The sequence below is a fragment of the Scheffersomyces xylosifermentans genome (assembly GCF_036884685.1).
Source record: "Scheffersomyces xylosifermentans strain CBS 12540 chromosome Unknown RJT20scaffold_8, whole genome shotgun sequence".
Lineage (NCBI taxonomy): Eukaryota > Fungi > Ascomycota > Pichiomycetes > Serinales > Debaryomycetaceae > Scheffersomyces > Scheffersomyces xylosifermentans.
Genome location: NW_027042946.1, coordinates 1,041,786 through 1,063,395, shown reverse-complemented (window position 1 = coordinate 1,063,395; position 21,610 = coordinate 1,041,786). Strand labels below are relative to the sequence as shown.

At 39.6% G+C, this 21,610-nt stretch overlaps 7 protein-coding genes across 7 annotated transcripts; 6 read left to right on the top strand and 1 right to left on the bottom strand. All coding sequences in view use genetic code 12, as the record gives it.

The window, feature by feature from the left end:
* Positions 1–740: 740 nt before the first annotated feature.
* MBF1 (Mbf1p) lies at positions 741–1,193 on the top strand (the record flags this gene model as incomplete). The annotated part of the gene is made up of 1 exon (XM_064919982.1): positions 741–1,193. One exon carries the CDS (start codon positions 741–743, stop codon positions 1,191–1,193), a length of 453 nt encoding a protein of 150 aa, XP_064772077.1.
* Positions 1,194–5,457: 4,264 nt separating this feature from the next.
* On the top strand, positions 5,458–7,374 carry RJT20DRAFT_65018 (proline specific permease). The gene has a single exon (XM_064921097.1). The coding sequence runs from the start codon at positions 5,557–5,559 to the stop codon at positions 7,279–7,281; it is 1,725 nt and encodes a 574-aa protein (XP_064772076.1). The 5' UTR covers positions 5,458–5,556; the 3' UTR covers positions 7,282–7,374.
* Positions 7,375–8,006: 632 nt separating this feature from the next.
* Positions 8,007–13,805, top strand: RJT20DRAFT_123191 (snoRNA-binding rRNA-processing protein; the record flags this gene model as incomplete). Its single annotated transcript, XM_064915954.1, has 2 exons — positions 8,007–10,064; positions 10,110–13,805. 2 exons carry the CDS (start codon positions 8,007–8,009, stop codon positions 13,569–13,571), a joined length of 5,520 nt encoding a protein of 1,839 aa, XP_064772075.1. The 3' UTR covers positions 13,572–13,805.
* A 360-nt stretch (positions 13,806–14,165) lies between these two features.
* RJT20DRAFT_137462 (uncharacterized protein) lies at positions 14,166–14,592 on the top strand (the record flags this gene model as incomplete). Its single annotated transcript, XM_064918568.1, has 2 exons — positions 14,166–14,168; positions 14,275–14,592. 2 exons carry the CDS (start codon positions 14,166–14,168, stop codon positions 14,590–14,592), a joined length of 321 nt encoding a protein of 106 aa, XP_064772074.1.
* A 1,636-nt stretch (positions 14,593–16,228) lies between these two features.
* On the top strand, positions 16,229–16,921 carry YPT52 (Rab family GTPase; the record flags this gene model as incomplete). The annotated part of the gene is made up of 1 exon (XM_064915627.1): positions 16,229–16,921. The coding sequence occupies one exon, from the start codon at positions 16,229–16,231 to the stop codon at positions 16,919–16,921; it is 693 nt and encodes a 230-aa protein (XP_064772073.1).
* Positions 16,922–18,447: 1,526 nt separating this feature from the next.
* On the top strand, positions 18,448–19,718 carry RPL4B (60S ribosomal protein uL4). The gene has a single exon (XM_064918009.1). The coding sequence runs from the start codon at positions 18,486–18,488 to the stop codon at positions 19,575–19,577; it is 1,092 nt and encodes a 363-aa protein (XP_064772072.1). The 5' UTR covers positions 18,448–18,485; the 3' UTR covers positions 19,578–19,718.
* On the bottom strand, positions 19,719–21,068 carry RBE1 (sterol-binding protein). Its single transcript, XM_064915778.1, has one exon. The coding sequence runs from the start codon at positions 20,889–20,891 to the stop codon at positions 19,986–19,988; it is 906 nt and encodes a 301-aa protein (XP_064772071.1). The 5' UTR covers positions 20,892–21,068; the 3' UTR covers positions 19,719–19,985.
* Between the last annotated feature and the right edge of the window lie 542 nt (positions 21,069–21,610).

The following is a 21,610-nucleotide window of genomic DNA, read 5'->3' as shown; positions in this document are numbered from 1 at the left end:
TTTTCATCATTTGTGACATTACACTGTAACCGTAAACCGTGTACCTTCCCTTTCACAGCCATTATGTGTCAAACTGTACATAACGCGACAAAAAAAAAATGACACAGTTAGTGAGAAGAGTCAGAAGTAGAGAATGCCCAGCTGTCAGTGTATCAGCTGTCAGTGTCTATCTAAAAGAGACACTCTACTATCTATCAAAGAGACACTCTAATGTGTATTTTGCCAGACTCATATGTCCATGGTACATGAATTGTCTAAGATATACACAGCAGAAGTTCAGGAGCCTCCTTTGTCGTTTGCAGGTAATTTGGAGTTTCAGCAGGTCGTTCACTACCTCAGTTCACTACCTCAGTACTCAGGAGGACTCTAACAATCTGAGACAGTACTACACTCACCACAGCACACAGTACCCAGCTCACAGCACACAGAACTTTTCTTTCATTAGCACATCTCCCACTATGACAGCACACTACCCTCTCCACCTCTCCACCTTTCCACCTCTCAACCACCTACATACAGGCAGTTCTGGAAGGTTCCAACCTCAAGCCAAGGTCGTGCGCCAATACCCAATATCCCTCACTGACATTTTTCCATTGAACATTTAACTATGGCTCATTCAATGACTGTAAAAGTGATTCATTCTCATAGTAGTTTATAATTCTTTTGAGAGTTCTTTACAGCAACTGTAACTGTTACATCACAAACACACGAAACTAACTACAAATAAATACAAATAAACCATGTCTGACTGGGATACTGTTACTGTTATTGGGCAAAAGGCTAGAGTCGGTGGCGGTGGTCCAAGAGAAACCGTTGCCAGAACAGCTGGTCAATTAAACGCCGCCAGAAGAGCCGGTGCCGTTGTTGGTACTGAGAAGAAATACGGTTCTACCAACGTCAAGTCTAACCCAGAGGGTCAAAGATTAACCAAGTTGGACGCTACTGACGAAGTTGTCGCTGTTAAGAAGGTCGACGGTTCTGTCGGTAAGGCTATTCAAGCTGCCAGACAAGAAAAGAAGTTCACCCAAAAGGATTTGGCCACCAAGATCAATGAAAAGCCACAAGTCATCAACGACTACGAAGCTGGAAGAGCTGTTCCAAACCAACAACTTTTGGGTAAATTGGAAAGAGCTTTAGGTGTCAAGTTGAGAGGTAAGAACATTGGTGAACCTTTGTTCGCTAAGAAGAAGTAAGCGTCGGCGAGACAACGTTTTCAGTTCTGATCTTGTGGGTTATGATGGGAGATTGAACAGACATGGATTAGAATATCGGACTCACTTATACAAGTAGTGCATTTCAAATTGACTCCTCTATGACAATGGAGGCCACCAGTTTTGAACATTCATTCGTGGTATTTTACGCCATGAGAACAACTCCTATAGTACAACAATGCCACACTCTGATGGGCTTTTCATGATAATGACGGTTAGTTTTCTATACAATTTTTATTGGATAACATTTACGTGCTCTTAGTATATTTGTTGGCGACCATTGTGTCACACGACCTTCAGATGACCTTACATATTTGCATTATCTCATTCATAGTTGTATATATTGCATAAATGGGCTTTTGAAGACTGCTTTTGTAGGGTACATATTAAATTAACACTTCTGACTGATATTGTATGAATACTCCAATTCTTGAAATTTAATATGAATCCATTTGGTGTTCAATTATTGGAATTTATCTCATAGCTTTAGAATTAATAAAAAATTGATTTCCTTCTTCAATATTCTCTATGAATACACCCTCCTTATGGATAACTACAGCATCGATTCTTCAAGCATGTGTCCACCATTTGCAAAACGTGTTAAACGTCTATCCCAGTACCATTTCTGTCTTCCCTTGTCGTTTCAATGAATGATACTCACTTTATTGGCCACAGCCAAAACGTGACCGTCTTCATACATTCAGGTATTTAGATTGTTAATTATTACTGCAATTATCCTTTCACATCTCTTAAAGTGATAGTGTTGACATCTTATCCAAATCTTTGTGCATCTGACCACTTAGGTTGAAATTCTTTAATCCTATAGCTCTTCATATGTGGACCAAAAATGTCAATTTTGCCTTTATATATCTTTCGGCAAGTAGTAGCTTTCCTCTGCAACATGCCGAAGAGAATTCTCATTAGATATCCTATTATCTGATCTTTTACTGTTCACAATATAATTGATATTTTCTTAGCTATTTTCACTTGATCCTATATTTGAAAGTGTCAATTTGAAAAATTATGTATTCCTCTCACATTGCTAGCCTGTTTCCCTTTTCCAACTCATTGAAAGACTTCGAAGAATTTTAAAGAATTATCTTCATTCGTACTCTTTTCTTCAATTGCTATTTGATTGAAGGTTCTAGCATTTGGAACTTCCCACATATTGGTTAATACGTTTTCAGCAAATGCGTTGAAAAATCAGTCAAAAGTCATCTTCGTCACATTTGTGTATCTAAGACTATCAGTCACAGATAAGAAAAATGTGTCAATCTGTCAATAAGAGTAACTTAATAACAGAAAGCAGAATAAAGTTTCATTGTGAATCACAGCTCATTGAGTCATAGCTATAGTTAATATTAGTGCGAAATAAAACAGGTTCTAGTATATGCTCTATTTCAATTCACAAGTCATACAGGCGGACTAAATGTAAAAAATTAACCGGCTTTGGATGGCATTAGGTGAGAATTAGAAGGTTGTGGAGTCTCTTTAATGGAGGTTGAGTCATTAGAAAGACTCATAAAATCTTTTTTTATGAGTCTTGTAAAGGAGTTTCAATTGCAAATCAACGAAAATGGTTGGTATAAATAAATAGCCTGTTTTAATTGAAACCTAAGAAAGACATCAAGTATCAATAATAATTTTCTACCAAAAAAATTAATAGAACGATGTCTACTTCAAGAAATTCCCAAGAGTCTTCAAAGGACAAAAATCACCAAAAAGATTTGACCAATGTTGAAGTATATTCTGTTGCATCCACTGCAGCAGCTTCTACTGCCTCTACAGAGATAAATACCAAGCCTAAGAAAGAAAAATCCAACAATAAGAAGAAGTCTCCTAGTACCACTAGTTCAATGACTTCATACTTATCTTTGCGTGGTTGAGGTGTTCCCTGTGTGTTATGGCTATTTAATTGGCATCAATTCCACAAAACATATCTTCAAGAATAGATTTCTTTGAATTAGAAGAGATAAGTTGAATACTGCTGGTGGTTTCCAACTTTCAATTAATTTATGTCTTTCCTTATAATTATGATCTTGTAATTTAACTTAATTAGATCCAAATACAAATTACCAATTCATAAAAAGATAAAGAACCAATTCTTCAGATATAGAAAAGATTTCCATTTAGGAACCAAGAGATAACGACTTCCTGCTAGCCCGATGAGTTCAATATGACATCGATAACTTGGAGCAAATCGAAATTCGAGATTAAAATTCAACGAGCTTCTCTCAATTACCTAAAGTAAGTTGATTTCAGGGCATACCAATGTATATTATTCGATTTGAGATTCTCTACAGCGTTTTAGACAAATTGAAAACTTTGCCTTTTCATTGACATTAACGAAGGTGTTACTGCAACTCAAATGCACACATTCGTGAATGTAGCAAAACTTCAATCATATTTTTCCACACCACCATTTTTTTATTTGAAACCATACTAACTTTTAGAATACTTTTCAAGTAAACTTGGTAATTATCACAGGAACATCCATAATCTACAATGTGGCGAGGAACAGTACCAAATATTATTACTGCATTTGAAGATGAAGGCAGTTTGGAGATTCAAATCATGCTATAGTCAAAACAGACAAATGTGTGATCTAAAAGGAAATGTGCTTACACTTAAGCACTCAAGACATGGCTGTTATTCATTAAAGATGAGGCGTGGTTATGATAATCCATGAATATTAATCTCGAAAGGAATAATGCAAAATCAATTGTAATTGCAAAAATAAGCTGCGGATTTTTGACAACCTAAATCATTAGCAGTACCTCGTTAATATAAGGATTTCTTTTTACGTAAATGGTTGATACTAGACCCCTTATGGGGCAGATCTTTCAGTAACATTACATTAAAGCGATTATTTGCCCCAAAAAGAAATGAGAAATGTGGGGGAACTCTACACATTTTTAAAAAATGCCTTCGGGTCTGATCATCTACTGTAATAATAATAAGCCTCAAAAAATATCTCTGCGAGAATCTAGGGCAATTTTGAGAGGCGCGGAGAAACCTTAGCACTTCTATACTCCACTTAAATAGAATTGGATGAGGTTAGCGAGTTGAAGTTTGTATGGTCGTCACGGGCTCAGAACTCAAATGGACTTCTGCATTGGGTCGGTTAAAGCGCATGTATAATTTCTGGATGGTGTTGGCGATGGGTCAGTTATTCTGGCCCAGTATAGAAGGCCGAGAACTTTTCACAATCGTACTATTGAACAATATTGAGCGACGATCTTAATGGTTCCAGCAGCTGAGAATGTGATGGCGAGCTGTGACGTTCTTGTAGAGTGTTCTATCCGGCCAGCTGCTCCCTCTACTAGGAGAAAATATAGCGGGCCTGAAACCGCAATAGTTTGTGAAGAAGGAAGTATGTAGCTGCCTTCTGCAGAATATCCTTCGCTAGTTCGCTAGCTGATTGGCAGAGTTTCATAAATGACTATTAAATGTGCTCGCTTGGGCTATATTGTTCTGGATAATCCAAGCTGATTTCTAACTTCTTCGTCGCTAACGTTTACTCTGCGCACCACTTTGTATCTCGAGCTAAAAAAATAATAGATATATAGACGGGCCGCGCTTTACCTAATACGGCAACTCCACTCGTAAGACTGATGAAAAATTTGCACCTTTTCTTTATCGGTATCTACGGAATATCAGGCAACATGGTACCAACATGGCTGATAAAACACTCTTATCTTGGTACTTTATCTATTGCAATAAACTGTCCAATACTGTTATTCCGCTTCTATTAAGTTCAAGGTTTCTTACACAAGAAGTATTATTGAACAAATCGACGCCGAGACGCAGGTCTGCATATGGCTAGAATTTTAAGGAAAATTTATTCTGATTAAACGGCATTATAGATGCAATGCCTAGTAAAGGTACAACTACTAGACCCCGTATTTAATTTTTCTAAAAACTCATATCAGGGAGTAGCAGTACATCGTTGAGAATGGCTTGATTCGTCACATACTCGTTACCCCACCATTTTCGGCCGCAATCTCTTTGCCTCCTGCCCAAATTTGTGCTTCGCATCTTAATCTTACCTTTAGCGCTGATAACAAAAGAAACAAATATTTTCAGCTCACTCCGGAATTTTTTGCTGCTTATTTTTGTGGGACATAAGAAGGAATTGTAATGCATATCTATCGTTGATCTCTTGGTATATAAATATCGGAGTGTTCCACTTTCTTTGAAATGTGGGATTGAATTCGATAGTTTCAATTCGGTGAGCCAGTTCTATTAGCTATTTTTTCTTTGACTAGCTAGTTCGACCTTGACTCTTTGTTTCAAGCCTTCACATTATTTGCCCAGCAAAAGAAACTCCGAAATTGCATTCAACATGAAGGAAAAGTCCGGTTTGACTTCTATCAAGTCTGCTAGCTCAAAAACAAGCATTCACAGAGCAGACGCCGCATTCCTTGATCTTTCTATCTCCAACTCACGTATTATCGTCGAAGATGACGGGAAGATTTTGGCCCCCAAGGATTCAAACCCCGACTCTTACGAAACATTCGAGGAAAACCAATTAGAAAGAGGTTTAAAAGCTCGTCATGTTTCCCTTCTTTCTTTGGGTGGTGCAATCGGTACTGGTCTTTTCGTTGGTTCGGGTTCCGCCCTTGCCAACTGTGGACCAGCCAGTTTAGTCTTGAGTTACTTGACTATGTCTACTGTGGTCTACTTTGTCATGCAAATGTTGGCTGAAATGACTACCTTTTTACCATTACCAGGTAACGGTGCACAAGCATTTGTCAGCGACTATCTTTCTGAATCCTTTGGGTTCGCCATTGGTTGGAATTACTGGTACGCTTTCAGTATTTTGGTGGCTGCTGAAGTCACTGCTGCTGCCATTGTCATCCAGTATTGGATTACTTCTGTCAATATTGCAGTTTGGATTACTATTTTCTTGGCAGTTATCATCATTTTGAATATGAGTTCTGTGAGATTCTTTGGTGAAGCAGAATTTTGGTTTGCTTCCATCAAATTGATTGCTCTTACTGGTTTAATTATCTTGGGTATTGTTCTTTTCTTCGGTGGTGGTCCATCTCACGACAGACTTGGTTTCCGTTACTGGAAGCACAGTCCGTTCAAGGAGCATCTTGTCAGTGGGTCTACTGGCCGTTTCTTGGGTTTCTGGACTGCTGTGATAAAGAGTGGTTTTGCTTTCATTTGCTCCCCAGAGTTGGTTGCAACTGCTGGTGGTGAATGTAGAAAGCCACGTCGTAACATTCCTAAGGCAGCTCGTCGTTTTATCTACAGATTGGTTTTTTTCTACATCTTAGGAACATTGGTTATCAGTGTCATTGTGCAATCCAACAACCCAAGATTAATGAGCGGTTCCAGCGATGCCTCAGCTTCCCCATTCGTCATTGGTATCCAAAACGCAGGTATTCCAGTCTTGAACCATATCATCAATGCAACTATCTTGACGTCTGCTGCTTCAGCTGGTAACTCTTTCCTTTATTCCGCTTCGCGTGCTTTATACTCTATTGCTTGCAGAGGCTTAGCACCTAAGGTTTTTACCAAAGTTAACAGATTTGGTATTCCATACTTTTCAGTTGCCGCTTCCTCATTGTTTGGAATGTTGGCGTACCTTAACTGCTCATCATCTTCATCGAATGTTTTCACTTGGCTCTCCAACATTTCCACTATCAGTGGTTTTATCTCATGGATCTTGGTGGCGTTTGCCTACTTGAGATGGAGACGTGCTATTAGCTACCACCAGTTGACCGAACGTGTGACCTTCTGGACTCCATTACAGCCATTTGGTGCATACTACGTTATTTTCTTCATTTCACTTCTTACTATCACAAATGGATATGCAGTGTTCTTTAACTTCAAAGCTGGAGACTTCGTTGCAGCATACGTGACTCTTCCTATTGTTTTTGGTCTTTACGCAGGTCACAGAGCCTACGAAATGATTAGAAACGGTAAGGTCAACTGGCTCAGACCTATCCTGCAAATTGATGTCATAACTGGATTAGACTTAATTGAAGAGGAGGACGCTAACGAACCAGATCCCGTTGCTAAGAACTTGCTTCAGAAGTTCTGGTACTGGGTTGCCTGATAATGACGGATTATATTTCAATTCTTGTTTATTGTTTATTCTATTTATTTGATATGCACTAATATATCTATACGTATTTGAATCCCTCGTAGATTATCTGCCTCATCTTATCAACATTTAAGTGTCTACAGCAACATAAGATCTGCAAATTGCAGCAATTCACGCACTTCGAAAAAATACTGTTAATGCGTACAAAATATTTTATTACTTTGAAGCTTGTTGGATGTTAGTAGACTGCTTCAGCCGTTTCAATGCTGTCAGGGTAACGTAGATTGAAGCAATATGTATATTCCTATTATATGCGTAATTCCCAGTTGGTACGATGTTTGTAACGTATAAACTTTTGTATAGTGTCCAGTTTGTGTGGTCTTCATAGCACTCAATAGATATAGAAAAGATAAGAACCCATAAATGTTTATGAGTGGAACCTATCAGCATTTCCCCCATTGACCATTTTGACTAGAAATCAACTCCACATTTTATCATTTACCAAGCGAGAGCTGAATAAGTACTATTTTCATATCCTATATCGAATCCCCTCTACAACTACAAAACATATATACTCACCATCAATTCACCTTTTTGCAATAATTGATCTCAGTATATATCATCCTGCAGACAACAAAAAATTTACCAGATGCCATCTCACTACTTCAAAATTTTTCAGTATGATGATGATGGTTAAGCATTTCTAAGTGCAAAAGTAAGGACAACCAGAAGCAGAAATGTCGAGTTTAGCCCAGCAGTTGAAGACTATCAGCGACAAGACGGCTTCTGTTGCCTTGGACAGAAAGAGCCGTTCTAAGATCCATGCTCGTTCTCTTCTTTTCGACCCGAAGACTGCTTCGACTCAAGACTATGATTACATCTATCAAATCGGATTAGAGGGCCTTGATGAGCTTTCGGAAATTGATTCTCGTTTCAACAAGTTCAGACAAACCCTCTTCTCAGAGACTTCGGTCAGCTTGGACAGAAACGTCCAGACAAAGGAAACACTTACCCAATTAGATAGAAATATAGAAGCATTCTTAACCTTAGCTGGTCCATACTACTTGTTGACACCAACCATCAAGGCAATCGAATGGTTGGTTAGAAGGTTCCACATTAATATTCACAATGCAGAATTTCTTTTAATCTCGTCATTACCATACCACAGCCAACCAGTATTCGTCAAGATCTTGAACGTGATTCCAAAGAACCAGTTCCCAAAGATTTTTGAATGGGTTGTTGGCTACAAGGACTTGTTGAAAGCTCCACCTTCTAGTTCTGTTTTAAAGGCTTTCCATAACGATTTTGAGATCTTTAAGTTGTACACCATGTTCTTGGTTGAACAATTGAAGAACCACACCGTTTACAAGCAGCAGTTGCTTTTCTACTTATCAAACACCGTTCAGTTGTTGGCATCGTTATCCAAGAAATTGGATACCTTAAATGAGTTGTACCTTCCTGTTGTTTTGGAAGTTGTAGGTGTGATGCTATTACCATCTCAATCTGAAAAGTCCAAAACATCCAGAGATGTCCAAATCGACATCAAGTTGACCGCATACTCCATTATTGCGGTATTGGCATCTCTCATTCCAATTTCCTCTGACTTGATCAGATCATTCACAGAATCCATATTACAAGATCCAAAATCATTTGAGGCTCCAAGTCGCAGACAAACCTTGATTGTTTTGAGTCAGTTGTGGAGATTCTACCAGGGTGACTTTTCGGAGAAAGAAGCTGTAGCTCAATGCTTCAAGGCTTTACCCTCATCTGCATTGGCCAAAGAGGAAAACTTGATTAAAGAGTTAATTAGTGATAACTACAAGGTTCAAAAATTCTTAACCCATTATTTCTTTGCTACATTCCCTAACCCTGAGTCATACAAGATCTTCCAATTTTTGGACTTGAATTCAGAGGTCTTCTTCAATGAGGTCACCAAGCAAATTATTGACGAGTCTAATACTGTCGAAGAAGCCAACAGAGTAATAATCATCAATATTGCTGAGTCGTTGTTAAAACAAAACCACGATTTATTTGTCGAAAACCTAGTAGCTAACAAGATTACTATCGATGCATTGGAGATGAGATTAATGACAACATTAGGCAGCAACAGTGCCGTGAGGGACTCCGACGATTTGGAGTTTGACGCCGGCGAAGAAGACAATAACGATGAAGAAGACGAAGATTTAGTCAATGCGGCCTCCTCAGAAGTTGATTTAGGCTCATTACAATCAACAACAAAGACCTTTTTCAACACTAATTCTGATGACGAGTTTAGCTCTTTGAGCAAGGCATTAATTTCCTTGCTTAAGAACGCCAATGTCAAAATTCAAAAGTCATTGATGATTAAGTTTACAAAAACTGTTTTCACATCACCAGAGGCTGGACTCTCCTTCTTGATAAGAGTAGCCTTCACTCCATCTATCCCAATCTCGATCAGACTTTCTGCTATCAGATGTACCAAGCTGAAACTCTTGGAAGCTGCTAGCACTGCCTCTTCTCCGTTGGATTTGTACTTGCTTATTCCAATCTTCTTGTTGGGATCTTACGATAGTAGCAAGGCCGTGAGATCCGGTTTTGTACAGTTATTGAGAGTTGTCAAGGAACAAACCAATGCTATTCATGCTGGTAAGAAGAAGGTCAAGTCAACATTGTTCATGGAAGAACAAATTTACGATACAACGGAGGCAGCAAAGCGTGCTATCATTCCTCCAAGTGATGCTTCCTATTTCTGTGACTTGTTGTTTGACGATGATATCTTAGATGATGTTGTAATTGACAGATCCAGGCTCAACAAGGTTTTGTTTGAGAATATCTTCAAAGCTTCTAAAACCGGACTGAAGAAATTTGGACAATTAATTTTGAAGACATTTGTGATCAACCAATGGTCATTGAATTTCTTGCCTGTTGTACTCAAATGGAAGGCATGGAATATAGTGTCCGTAGAAAACGAGAAGGGTACTGACGACAGATTTTTCTTCTCCGAAAGCGACCTTTCTGAATATTCAAAGAAGAGATCCACTTGGTTGGAACAAGCAAATATTGCCAAGATTGATTTCTTTGATGATGTCGAGAGAGCCATTGTAGGTTTAGTTGGAGGTGCTAGCACTAATGAATCCAAAACAACTGATGAAGTAGACTGGATCATCCAAGCTTTACAAAGTCAATTCGCCAACTTGCAAATCTCTGTCAACAAAAGATTACTTGATGTTTTCAGCTCCTTTGCTTCTGTGGAACACAGAATCAAGATCGCCAACAAGTTCATTGATATTCTTGTCAACGAAGACAACACTGAAATCGATGCAATGGAATCATTACAATCCTTCAAATTGGACCACGACTTGTTCATTAACATTTTGAGTAATGTTCAAATTGGAAGTCAAATCCCAGAGCAGGGAATTGCCAAAAGAAGAAGAAGATCTTCCAACTCCACAAAGCAAGCAATGGCAAAGGATGACATCAATAATTTGGCCCTGATTCACTTGAAGAAGTTGACTGTCATTTTAGATCTCTTGGAGAGTAATTTAAGAAACGCCTCTAATGGCACTGAGATTGCCCGTCCAAACTTGTTGCAAGCTTTATTCAAAATCTTAACAGACTTGGACTATTTAGGCAATGATGGTAACTTGCCTGTCTTGTACGCTCAAGAAACATTGGCTTCTTGTATGTTATTGAGCATTATCAAGATGAAGAATAGCGAAAAGCAGTACAAGTTTGATTCAAACTCGATCCGCGCTGACTTGATTGTGAACTCAATTAGATCTTCACAGTCACCACAGGTCCAAAATAGATTATTACTTGTCATTGCTGAATTGGCTACTTTAACTCCTGAGATTATTTTGCACTCGGTCATGCCGATTTTCACATTCATGGGAGCTCATACAGTCAGACAAGATGACGAATTCTCTAGCTCTGCATTGCAACAAACTATTGCCAAGGTCATTCCTGCTTTAGCTGCTAACGGTTCATCTTCCATAAACAACGAGATTGAATTCTTATTGACCAGTTTTGTTACTGCCTTCCAGCATATCCCAAGACATCGTCGCGTCAAGTTATTCACTTCATTGATCAGAACATTAGGCTGCGACAAATCTTTGCATGTTTTATTGTTTTTGATGGGCCAGCAATATGTAAACAATTTGAACAAGAATAAGGTGTCTGAGTGCACTGTGATCTTGGAATTCACTACCTCATTTTTGAAGAGTTTCTCTGCTATCGAGCAATTGGAGGGTATAACAAAATTTGTTGAATTATGGGATATGATTCCAATCACCGAACTTGAGCAGAATTCTGAAGAGTATAACAAGTTGAGTACCAGATCAATTTTTGGTGCGTCTATCTTGTCTTTGACCAATGCAAGCTTAGTAACTTTGAAATCAGAGTTATTAAAATACTTGAGCTCTGTCGTTGCCACTGAAGCTTCCTACTATGATTCAACTTCTTTGAAGACAAAGATATCTGTTGTCCTCTTAGATTCAACTTTTGGAGAGGAAGAAAAGAAGTCTATCTTAGGTGCTTTTAGAGGAGTCACTTCATACCTTTTGTCCAGTTTGGATGCTTTCACTAATGTGTCTAAGACCCCAGAAATTGCTGTTGAATTATACGACTTATTAGCCAACTTCTTAAACTTGTTGCCTATTAACTATTTTGTCGATTCTATTGTCGACTCATTGGATGTTGAGAAGTTGTCCGATACGTTGTCCATAAAGGTTGCAAGGAATTTTGTCATCTTAGCAGGTGCCAAATTCGAAACAGAATTAAGCACCACTAACATTGATGAAAGTGTGGAGTCAAGTGTTCTTGAGAAGTTATTACCTGTATTGTTAAACGGTATCAAGAAGAACGTAGACACCGAATTGGAGCAAGCTTATTTGGATACTTTCTCCATTATTGTCAATAAATTTGGTACCTCAACAAAGGAATTGGTGAATGCCAAGAACTCCAGAACTTTGATAGAGGCTTTGAACACTATTACATCAGAGAATTGCTTATTAAGTGAACAGCCTGAGACTATTATTTCTTCTATTAATGCCATCACAAGCGTGGTTAATGTGTTGGGTGTCAAGACGATCGGTCTCTTCCCTAAGATTGTTCCCCCTTCACTTAGAATTTGGAGTACCACTATCGACTCAGAGGATGAAGATAGTGCTAGATTAATCCAGGCATCTATTATTCTCTTGTTGTCGTGTTTGATCAAGAGAATTCCTGCCTTCATGACAAGTAGCTTGGATTCCATATTCATTACTATTCTTTCCAGTGATTTTGTTGAAAACAATATTAGATCCAACGTACTTGGCTTAGTCGTCGAGCATATGGACACCTCTCAGGTGTTGAAGTCATTGTGTAACATTTGGTACAACAAAAAGTTCTACCAGAATGGGAACACTGGTAACATTGGACTCTATTTGAATACAGTCCAATTAACCATCGACAAGATTGATAAGAAATCTGCTGCTGCTCAATCCACCACTTTTATCAAATGGTTAATTCAAGCTTTTGAATTCAGACATTACTCTGAGGAAGCTGATACCAAATTTGACAATAACACCATCCACAGATTGGAGAGCTCTTTCCACTCTTGTGGTATTAGTTACGTTATGAAGTTGAACGACAAAAAGTTCCGTCCATTGTTTGCTACCTTGGTTAGATGGGCCATTCAAGGTGAAGGCTCCAACTTCTCTGAGAATACGGAAATATCCAGATTGGTGGCTTTCTTCAAGTTCTTCAACAAGATGCAAGAGCAATTGAAGAGTATCATTACTTCTTATTTCTCTTACTTGTTAGATCCTGTTGCCTCTATTTTGAAGAGATTTGCTTCGAATGAAATCCAGGATATCAACTTGAGAAGAATTTTGCTCAACTCTTTGACATCATCCTTCAAATATGATCAAGATGACTACTGGTCGCAACAAGGTAGATTTGATAGCATCTGTGTACCATTATTAGAGCAATTGACTAACATTGAGGATGGTATTGGAAAATACTTGGTCAAGGCTATCACTGCTTTCATTCACAATGTGGCTTCTGAGGAATACAATGAAACTTTGGTCCATGGTTTAATCAAATACATCTCGAACGAAAAGGGAACAAACTCATCTAACACCAAGATCTGGACAATCCGTGCTTTAAAGAGTATCTTCCAGAAGATGGGAGAACAATGGTTGACATACTTGCCAACATTGATTCCATATATTGCCGAGTTGTTGGAAGATGATGACGAGGCAGTTGAAATGGAAGTCAGAAGTGGACTTGTGCGTGTCATAGAGAATGTTTTGGGAGAGCCATTAGACAGATACTTGGACTAATTGTATATAAGAAAATAGTTAAAGTGTATGTCAACAATTTAAGAACGTTTTAATTTCTTCTAGTCAACAGAGGGCGGAGTAGTTATTTATCAATGCATTGGGCCAAAAAAGAGAAGTTATGGGGTATCTTGTAGACAAGGGAGGCAGGCTTTACATTGTTATATGAGGGGCAAATTAAAGAAGGTCAGTTGGATAAGGCTTTCTTCTTCTTCTTCTTCTTCTTCTTCTTCTTCTCCCAGAAGTAGAAGTGAAAAAACCACCATTTAACAAAACATTCAATTCCCCCAACGCACCCACTTTACCCACCAGACGACTATTCCCCAATAAAATAAACACCTCACATAAACACCGCACTACCACCACTCTTCTCGCATAGCTGCAAAAAAAGAACCCATATTACAAAATGCAAAATACAAAATGCAAATTGCAGCAGGGCCCGGAACCAATCGGACTCCTGGTCGTGCCTTGCTCAATCGAATATTCTTTTCCTTTCCAAAGGGAAATTTTCAGAATTCGGTTTATAAAAGCAGTGTTCTGGCGGAGAGGAAGACTTAAAGTTATAGTATAAACACATTAAAATCATAATAATTCGTCATGGTATGTATAGACAGCGGGTGGAAATTGGTAGTTAACGAAGAAAATCCCGTTGAAATGGAGAAGAAATGGAAAAGAAATGAGAATTGTTGCTAACATCAGAGTGTAGTCCTCAATCTTAAAGAGCGCTAAATCATTAAAGCCATTGTTCGACAGAGTGTTGGTCCAAAGAGTGAAGCCAGCCAGTAAGACTGCTTCTGGTATCTACATTCCAGAGAAGAACCAAGAAAAGTTGAACCAAGCCACCGTCATTGCTGCCGGTCCTGGTATCACCAACACCACTACTGGACAAATCATTCCAACTTCTGTCAAGGAGGGTGACAAGGTCTTGTTGCCATCTTTTGGCGGTAACCCGGTGAAGATTGGCGATGAAGAGTACTTGTTGTACACCGACAAGGAGATCTTGGCCAAGATCGAAGACAACTAAGTAAAAAGCTAGAATGGGCTGATGAATGCTGAAACTGGGGAAGGTTACACAGTTTGAAGTGGACACAGTATAATTCTTTGTCATGATAAAGATGGAGACGATGTAACTCATATTCACGGTAATACCAATGACCTGGTTGGAAAATGCTAGCAGTTAGCCCTGAAATGCCATTATCGTATCTTAGTGAACGATTTAAACGATTTATTATTCTTGTATATAATACTAGCCAATAAACGGAACATGGTCTGTTTATATTGAATATTTGATGGACTGTAGAGATGGAGAGGCGAAGTAGATGAATATGAAGTGGATATGCGTCTTATCAATTCTGGTGAACAGATAAGTGTAACTAGAGGAGTAACGAAGTGATCTACAGACCTACGAGAGAAGATCTGTTTAGCTTGCAAGACAGCTAGAGAAGTCCTTCAGTACAAATTATGAGAGAGAAGGGCAGGCAAAGCTCCTTAAGTTTCAAGAAAGCAGAGCATTTGGGATTCTTCTACTTCCAATGAGAAAAGGTGAAAGCGGTTACATTAAAGCCCATTTTTAGAACCAACTCGGTATTTATTATAGTGAAAAATTTCCCCATAATTATGCCAAAAATGGCCATATACTCTACCAAGTATAGCATTTTTTTTCAATTAATGTGAAACTTCCCATATATTCAATGCAGATGGACAAATAGCAACCTCAATATGTAATTACATATTTGATATCATAGTTTACTACATTATCTCTCTAATAACTCCAACTACATAACTACTCTCTTCTGATGCTTCTTTCCTATTATTATTAAGTCACGTGATTTATATACCTCCACTGGTTTTTCTTTTCGCATTTATTCACGACAGAACTTCAGACATAGAACAGGACATGGAACAAGACATAGAGCAAGACATCGAACAGGACATGGAATAAGACTTCGAGCAAAGCTTACGATACTATCCATGACAGAACACAGGCCACCTTATATAGCACAACTGAGATACAGCCATATTATCTGTACTCATATTTCATTCCCACACTCCATCACAGAATCCAAACGTCCCTACGCTCCAGACACTCCAGACACTCACTCACCTCTTCGTTCACAGCTCTCACCATCAGCCGCCTTCTCACTCTCCCTCACACCCACACACTCCCCTCTCACACACTCCTTCAGTACCGCCCCTCGCAAGCTCCTGCACAGCTCACTCCCTCACTCACAAGAAAAATGTGATCTCCAAAAAGAACTCAGCTTATCAATTAGTAAAGAAGTCACTGGTTCTTTATAGAGCACAGTGAAGGATCTGGGTATTAATTACAACAATCCATTCGTATTGAAGCAGATACATATAGCTATACTGCTCACACACTTCGACACGCGAAAAAGAAGTGAAAATTGAACCGATTTTGATTTTATCTCTGAGTGTATTATTGAGATTGTGTCAGGTATCTTGGTATTGATCCTGTAACTGATACACGTACCAACAGCCCATTCCGAAAGCCTAGAGTATCTATTATCGACTGGTTTTACATAGTAAAAAGTATACTGAAAGAGACATCTGCAGCGAAGGATAAATTAAGCTTAACTGCTCACCATTCATATAATCCACCACAGCAACACAAAGAAACCGAAAAGCGGCAATTACTCATGATGTCTGCACCAACCTCAAACCAAAACCCACAATCTTCCCAAAGCACCAACAGATTCGCTCAGTTCAAACTTGTGCTCTTGGGAGAAAGCGCTGTCGGTAAATCATCCATAGTGCACCGTTTCGTCAAAAATACTTTTGACGACATGAGAGAATCTACCATCGGTGCGGCTTTCTTGACTCAAACCATTACCTTGCCAGAGAGCAAGACTACCATCAAATTCGAAATATGGGACACTGCTGGCCAGGAACGCTACAAGTCATTGGCTCCTATGTATTACAGAAATGCCAACGCGGCCCTTTGTGTATACGATATAACAAGCCGCTCGTCGTTCAGCAAAGCCCAGGACTGGATCAAGGAATTGAAAAAACAAGCCCCAGAGGGTATCGTAATAGCATTAGTTGGAAACAAGTCAGATTTAGCTGACAGCAGAGAAGTCGAAGAAAGCGAAGTCGAGGAGTACATTCAACAAGCTAGCGAGGATGGTAGTTCAATCATCACTTCAGAGTGCTCCGCCAAATCGGGTGATGGTGTATTGGAGATTTTCACCAGCATCGCCAAGTCCTTACCAGTAGAAGAAGCCGTAGGCGCGGGTACTAATAGAAATAGAGCAGGAGCAGGTAACAGAAGAGCTGGTGGCGTCGATTTGGGAAGAGCAAGAAGACCAGAGCAAGCCAGCAGTGGCTGCTGTTAGAGGGGAAGAAGAGACTTTTTGATTCACAAAATTTACAATATTACGTGCATTATAAGTTGTTGCATTTCATTTCGTCTGCCATTTTGACAAGTCCTTGATCCATTGTTAGAGGAAATGTCCACAAGTCGATTGCTTGTTAGCCATAATTTGGTTGTGATGGTATCAGGTATAGATAAAGGGAGATTTACAAATTCTGAGTTTAATTAATTACAGGTTTCAGTTGGCATTTCCGACGTCGTATAGTATTTTTGGTCGTCTTGAATGCTCATCCATTTCAATCAGGGTCAAGCATTGGGAGTAGGTAATTCGTATAGTATTGCTTATCAAACATTATTCTATAGTTCTCTACATATATTCAATATTCACACAACTTAGAAGATAGACCTCGAATATATTTTACATAACAAGAAGCCCGACGCTCCTGACCACATGTTATACGCTTCACCATACCGCCTTTCGGTGCAACATATTATTCCCATTATGTATTGTTGGCTAGGTTAAGTATACTTGCTATAGCTGTGGCTACTGGGGTAGTACCTGCATGTCGGAGAGTTAAAATGTTGTCCGGGTAACATTTCCATATTAAGTATGTGCCGTAGAATAAGACTACGATGGGTATATGTGAAATTGGTAACAGAATGGTCAATTGTTGGGTAGTGTCTTTCAAGAAATGAAGAAGGGAGACCAGTGGTCCCCAAGCCATCCTATTGCTACCAATGTTACAAAAACAGGGAAAAATTAATTAGGCAATTTAGACTGTGTCAAAAGCGTAGGAGAGTATTAGCAAACAACAGTGCTCGAAGAATTGTTGCAAATTGAGTATGAATCAGTTCTACAGAGCAATGCTAAAAGAGTGAGTACCATAAGATAGAGCAGGTTGGTTAAAGTATTACAGTAGTAAGGAATAGTATTTCTATGTTGGCATAGTAGGTGCCCTTAGTGGGTAGCGTTATATCACTTATAGAACTTTCATGGTACTAACAAATGGCATTGACTATGGGTGCTGACTATTACTAGTACTTACTATTACTAGTACTCAACGGTACTCAATTGAACAATTTCTATTACTATGACAACTAGCACTCACTACTAGACCTCACTCCTAGTGCTTACTATTACTGGTGCTCCCAATTGAGTACCGTACCATGGAGTACCAATAGTAGAACTAATTACTAGTACTCTCTCTTAATAAGTATTATTAGCGCTCACTACTACCAGCCCTCACTAGTCTAACACTCACTAATTAGTACTCAGTATTACTAGTATCTCAGCAATAACAACTACAACCTCAGTACTTACTAGTACTCACTACTACAACTATTAAGTATGGTAGCAACTACATAAACTATGCGCCTGCATGATGAGAACATTTCCGGGTAACACCACATCATCACACCTTCACACAGTAAATTTTCTTTGAGGTCTCCCCTGGAAAACTGCCAGCACACGACCCCGAAATTTTCAAAACTTTCATCTTCACTATAGAAAAATTTTTCACTTTTAACAGTTCCTTGTTAAGTTGTTTTACGTTCTCTTCTCTTCATCATTTATTACACAGTTAACTATGTCCGCTAGACCACAAGTTTCCGTTGTTTCCGCCAAGGGCGCACAAACCTCCATCCAGTTGCCTTTGCCAGCTGTCTTCTCTGCTCCAGTCAGACCAGACATTGTCCACTCTGTCTTCGTCAGAGTTAACAAGAACAAGAGACAAGCTTACGCTGTCTCCGAGAAGGCTGGTCACCAAACCTCTGCTGAGTCTTGGGGTACCGGTAGAGCTGTTGCCAGAATTCCAAGAGTTGGTGGTGGTGGTACCCACCGTTCCGGTCAAGCTGCCTTCGGTAACATGTGTCGTGGTGGTCGTATGTTCGCTCCAACCAAGACTTGGAGAAAATGGCACGTTAAGGTCAACCATAACGAGAAGCGTTATGCCACTGCCTCTGCCATTGCCGCTTCTGCTGTCACCTCTTTGGTTCTCGCCAGAGGTCACAGAGTCGAGAACGTTAAGGAGTTGCCATTAGTCGTCTCCAACGATTTCGAATCCGTCACCAAGACCAAGGACGCTGTTGCTGTCTTGAAGGCTGTCGGTGCCCACAAGGATGTCATCAAGGTCATTAAGTCCAAGAAGTTGAGAGCCGGTAAGGGTAAGTTGAGAGGTAGAAGATTCACTCAAAGAAGAGGTCCATTAGTCGTCTACGCTCAAGACAACGGTATCGTCAAGGCTTTGAGAAACATCCCAGGTGTTGAGACTTCCGACGTCAAGCACTTAGGTCTCTTGCAATTGGCTCCAGGTGCTCATTTAGGTAGATTCATCGTCTGGACCCAAGGTGCTTTCGAGTCCTTGGACTCTGTCTACGGTTCCGACTCTTCCAAGTCCATCAAGACCGGTTACTCTTTGCCAGCTAACATCATCTCCAACACTGACGTCACCAGATTGATTAACTCTGCTGAAGTCCAAGCTGTTGTCAGACCAGCTGGTCAACCAACCCAAAAGAGAACTCACGTCTTGAAGAAGAACCCATTGAAGAACAAGCAAGTTCTCTTGAGATTGAACCCATACGCCAAGGCTTACTCTGCTGAGAAGTTGGGTTCCGCCAAGGTTGAGCAAACCAAGGCCAAGCCATCCAAGGGTCAATTCGCTGACGTTTTCAAGAACTAAATTTGAGTGATACTATTGTGTGACTTTTATTTAGAAAACGTGGTGAGATGTTTATATAACTATAATATAGAGGAAATGATGCATATTTGAATATATAACTCTGACTTTAACATATCAATACTCAAGAAGTAATTGTAGTGTAGTAAAAATGAAATTGTAATTTCTTGGGTGTAAAATTTTTTGGCTGCAAAATATACCTACTAAGTGTAATAATAATTTTGTTACATATTAAAGTGAGCTAATGACTCAGTAGGTAGATCTACCAGACTTTGCCTATTTGAACTACATTTACTACTTCAATAGAATATGTATATCATTAATATGTATATACAAAGTTAAATAAATTGTAACGGAGTAGAAGTGTTTTTTTAGATCATACATAGGAAGCATAATTTTTTTTTAAAACCATTAGACTGGTGGAACAACGTTTTCTTCAAAGTAACTCTTACCAGTGGCTGGGTCAGTACCGCTAATGTTACCTCTTTGGTCAGAATATTCACAGATAGTGTATTGTCTCCAAGCGTTGCTACACTTGACTCTAGCACAACCGAGCTTAGTGGTAGATTTCCAGACGACTTGGGTAAAGTGACTAGTGGCACTGGAGAATCCTGGGTTGTTGAAGTTGTAGTCCTTGATCTCCTTGTACCAAGTGGTAACTGGATCGGTACCTCCAACGTAACCAGCAGCCAAGTTTTCACCGTATGGACCACCAGAGTGGACTAATTTGACATTGTCACAAGAAAAGGTTCTGGCAGCGTAATCAGCAGCGTATTTAGCCAAAGTGTTGCTCCATTGCAATGGACCTACTCCGTGAAGACCTCTTCTCTGATTGTGGGCGTTGACGATCTCGTTTGCAAATGCAACATCAGTCGTTGGAACAGAATCAGAGCCTTCAGTGCTTGTAGCAGGAGTTGTTGGAGTAGTCGAAGAGGAGGTAGTGGTTGGAGTAGTCGAAGAGGAGGTAGTGGTTGGAGTAGTCGAAGAGGAGGTAGTGGTTGGAGTAGTTGAAGTGGAAGTAGTGGTTGGTGTGGTGGAGGTAGGACTAGTAGAACTAGTAGTAGTTGTTGGTGTAGTGGATGTGGATGTGGTAGTTGGTGTTGTTGAAGTAGAAGTAGTGGTTGCTACTGTTGTACGGGGTGGAGGAGGTCCGAAGAATGTGGCGATGTTGAAGTCTGTAGTAATCACAGTGGCCGTGGTGTATGTCACGTATTGAGTAACTGCCGGAGCAGTGAAAAATCTGGTGAAGAAGAGTGGAGCGGCTTCAGATAAGGCTATTATAGAAGCAGCAGCTAAGGCTTTGTTAGATAACTTCATTGTAGATAGCTAGGTCTGTTTGTGTGAGTTGTGAGGTTGGGAAAGAACGTAAAAGTTTGGAGTTTGGATACTTCTGTTATAAGAAAGTGGCTAACTAGAATGTATTAGAGTTGATGTAAAGAACGTAGTTTGTTGGAAGAAAGAAGAAGTTTTCAAATATTTTTAAAAAATACTAATTTCGGCTACCTTATATAATGAAGCTTTCAACCGCCTTTTCTTTTCTTTTAGCCCCAAGATCATCCTAATCCTTCACCAGCTATGTTGTATCAACTTTCGCCAGCAGCAATTCATTGGCCAACGGTACCTGCTCCAAAATCATTTACCAAATCGGGATTGAAGTGTACAATTCTGGCCTGCTCCTTACTCGAACTGGACGTCTTCTCAACCATTAACTGCGTTTTGACAGTTACATTGCATAAACCAGCACATAAGACCATCCCCTAAGCTTTTTCATTTCCATGCAACTGGCAGCTGCAAAGCTTGTTTGCAGCTAAATCGAGAACCGCCAGGGCTCGTAATCTGACTCAGCAGCCAGCCTCCACTACTTGTACAGGAAGATTAACTATGAAGATTGTTTTATGTACCGGTTTTGTTCACTGGTTAGATTGACTAAACACACTATGGCGTGCAGAGCTGCCCCAACGAGATCGTTGACAATAGACACATTCACAGGAAGAGGAGAGATAAAGTAAGTGAACGGTGTTGGAATAAAGGTAGAA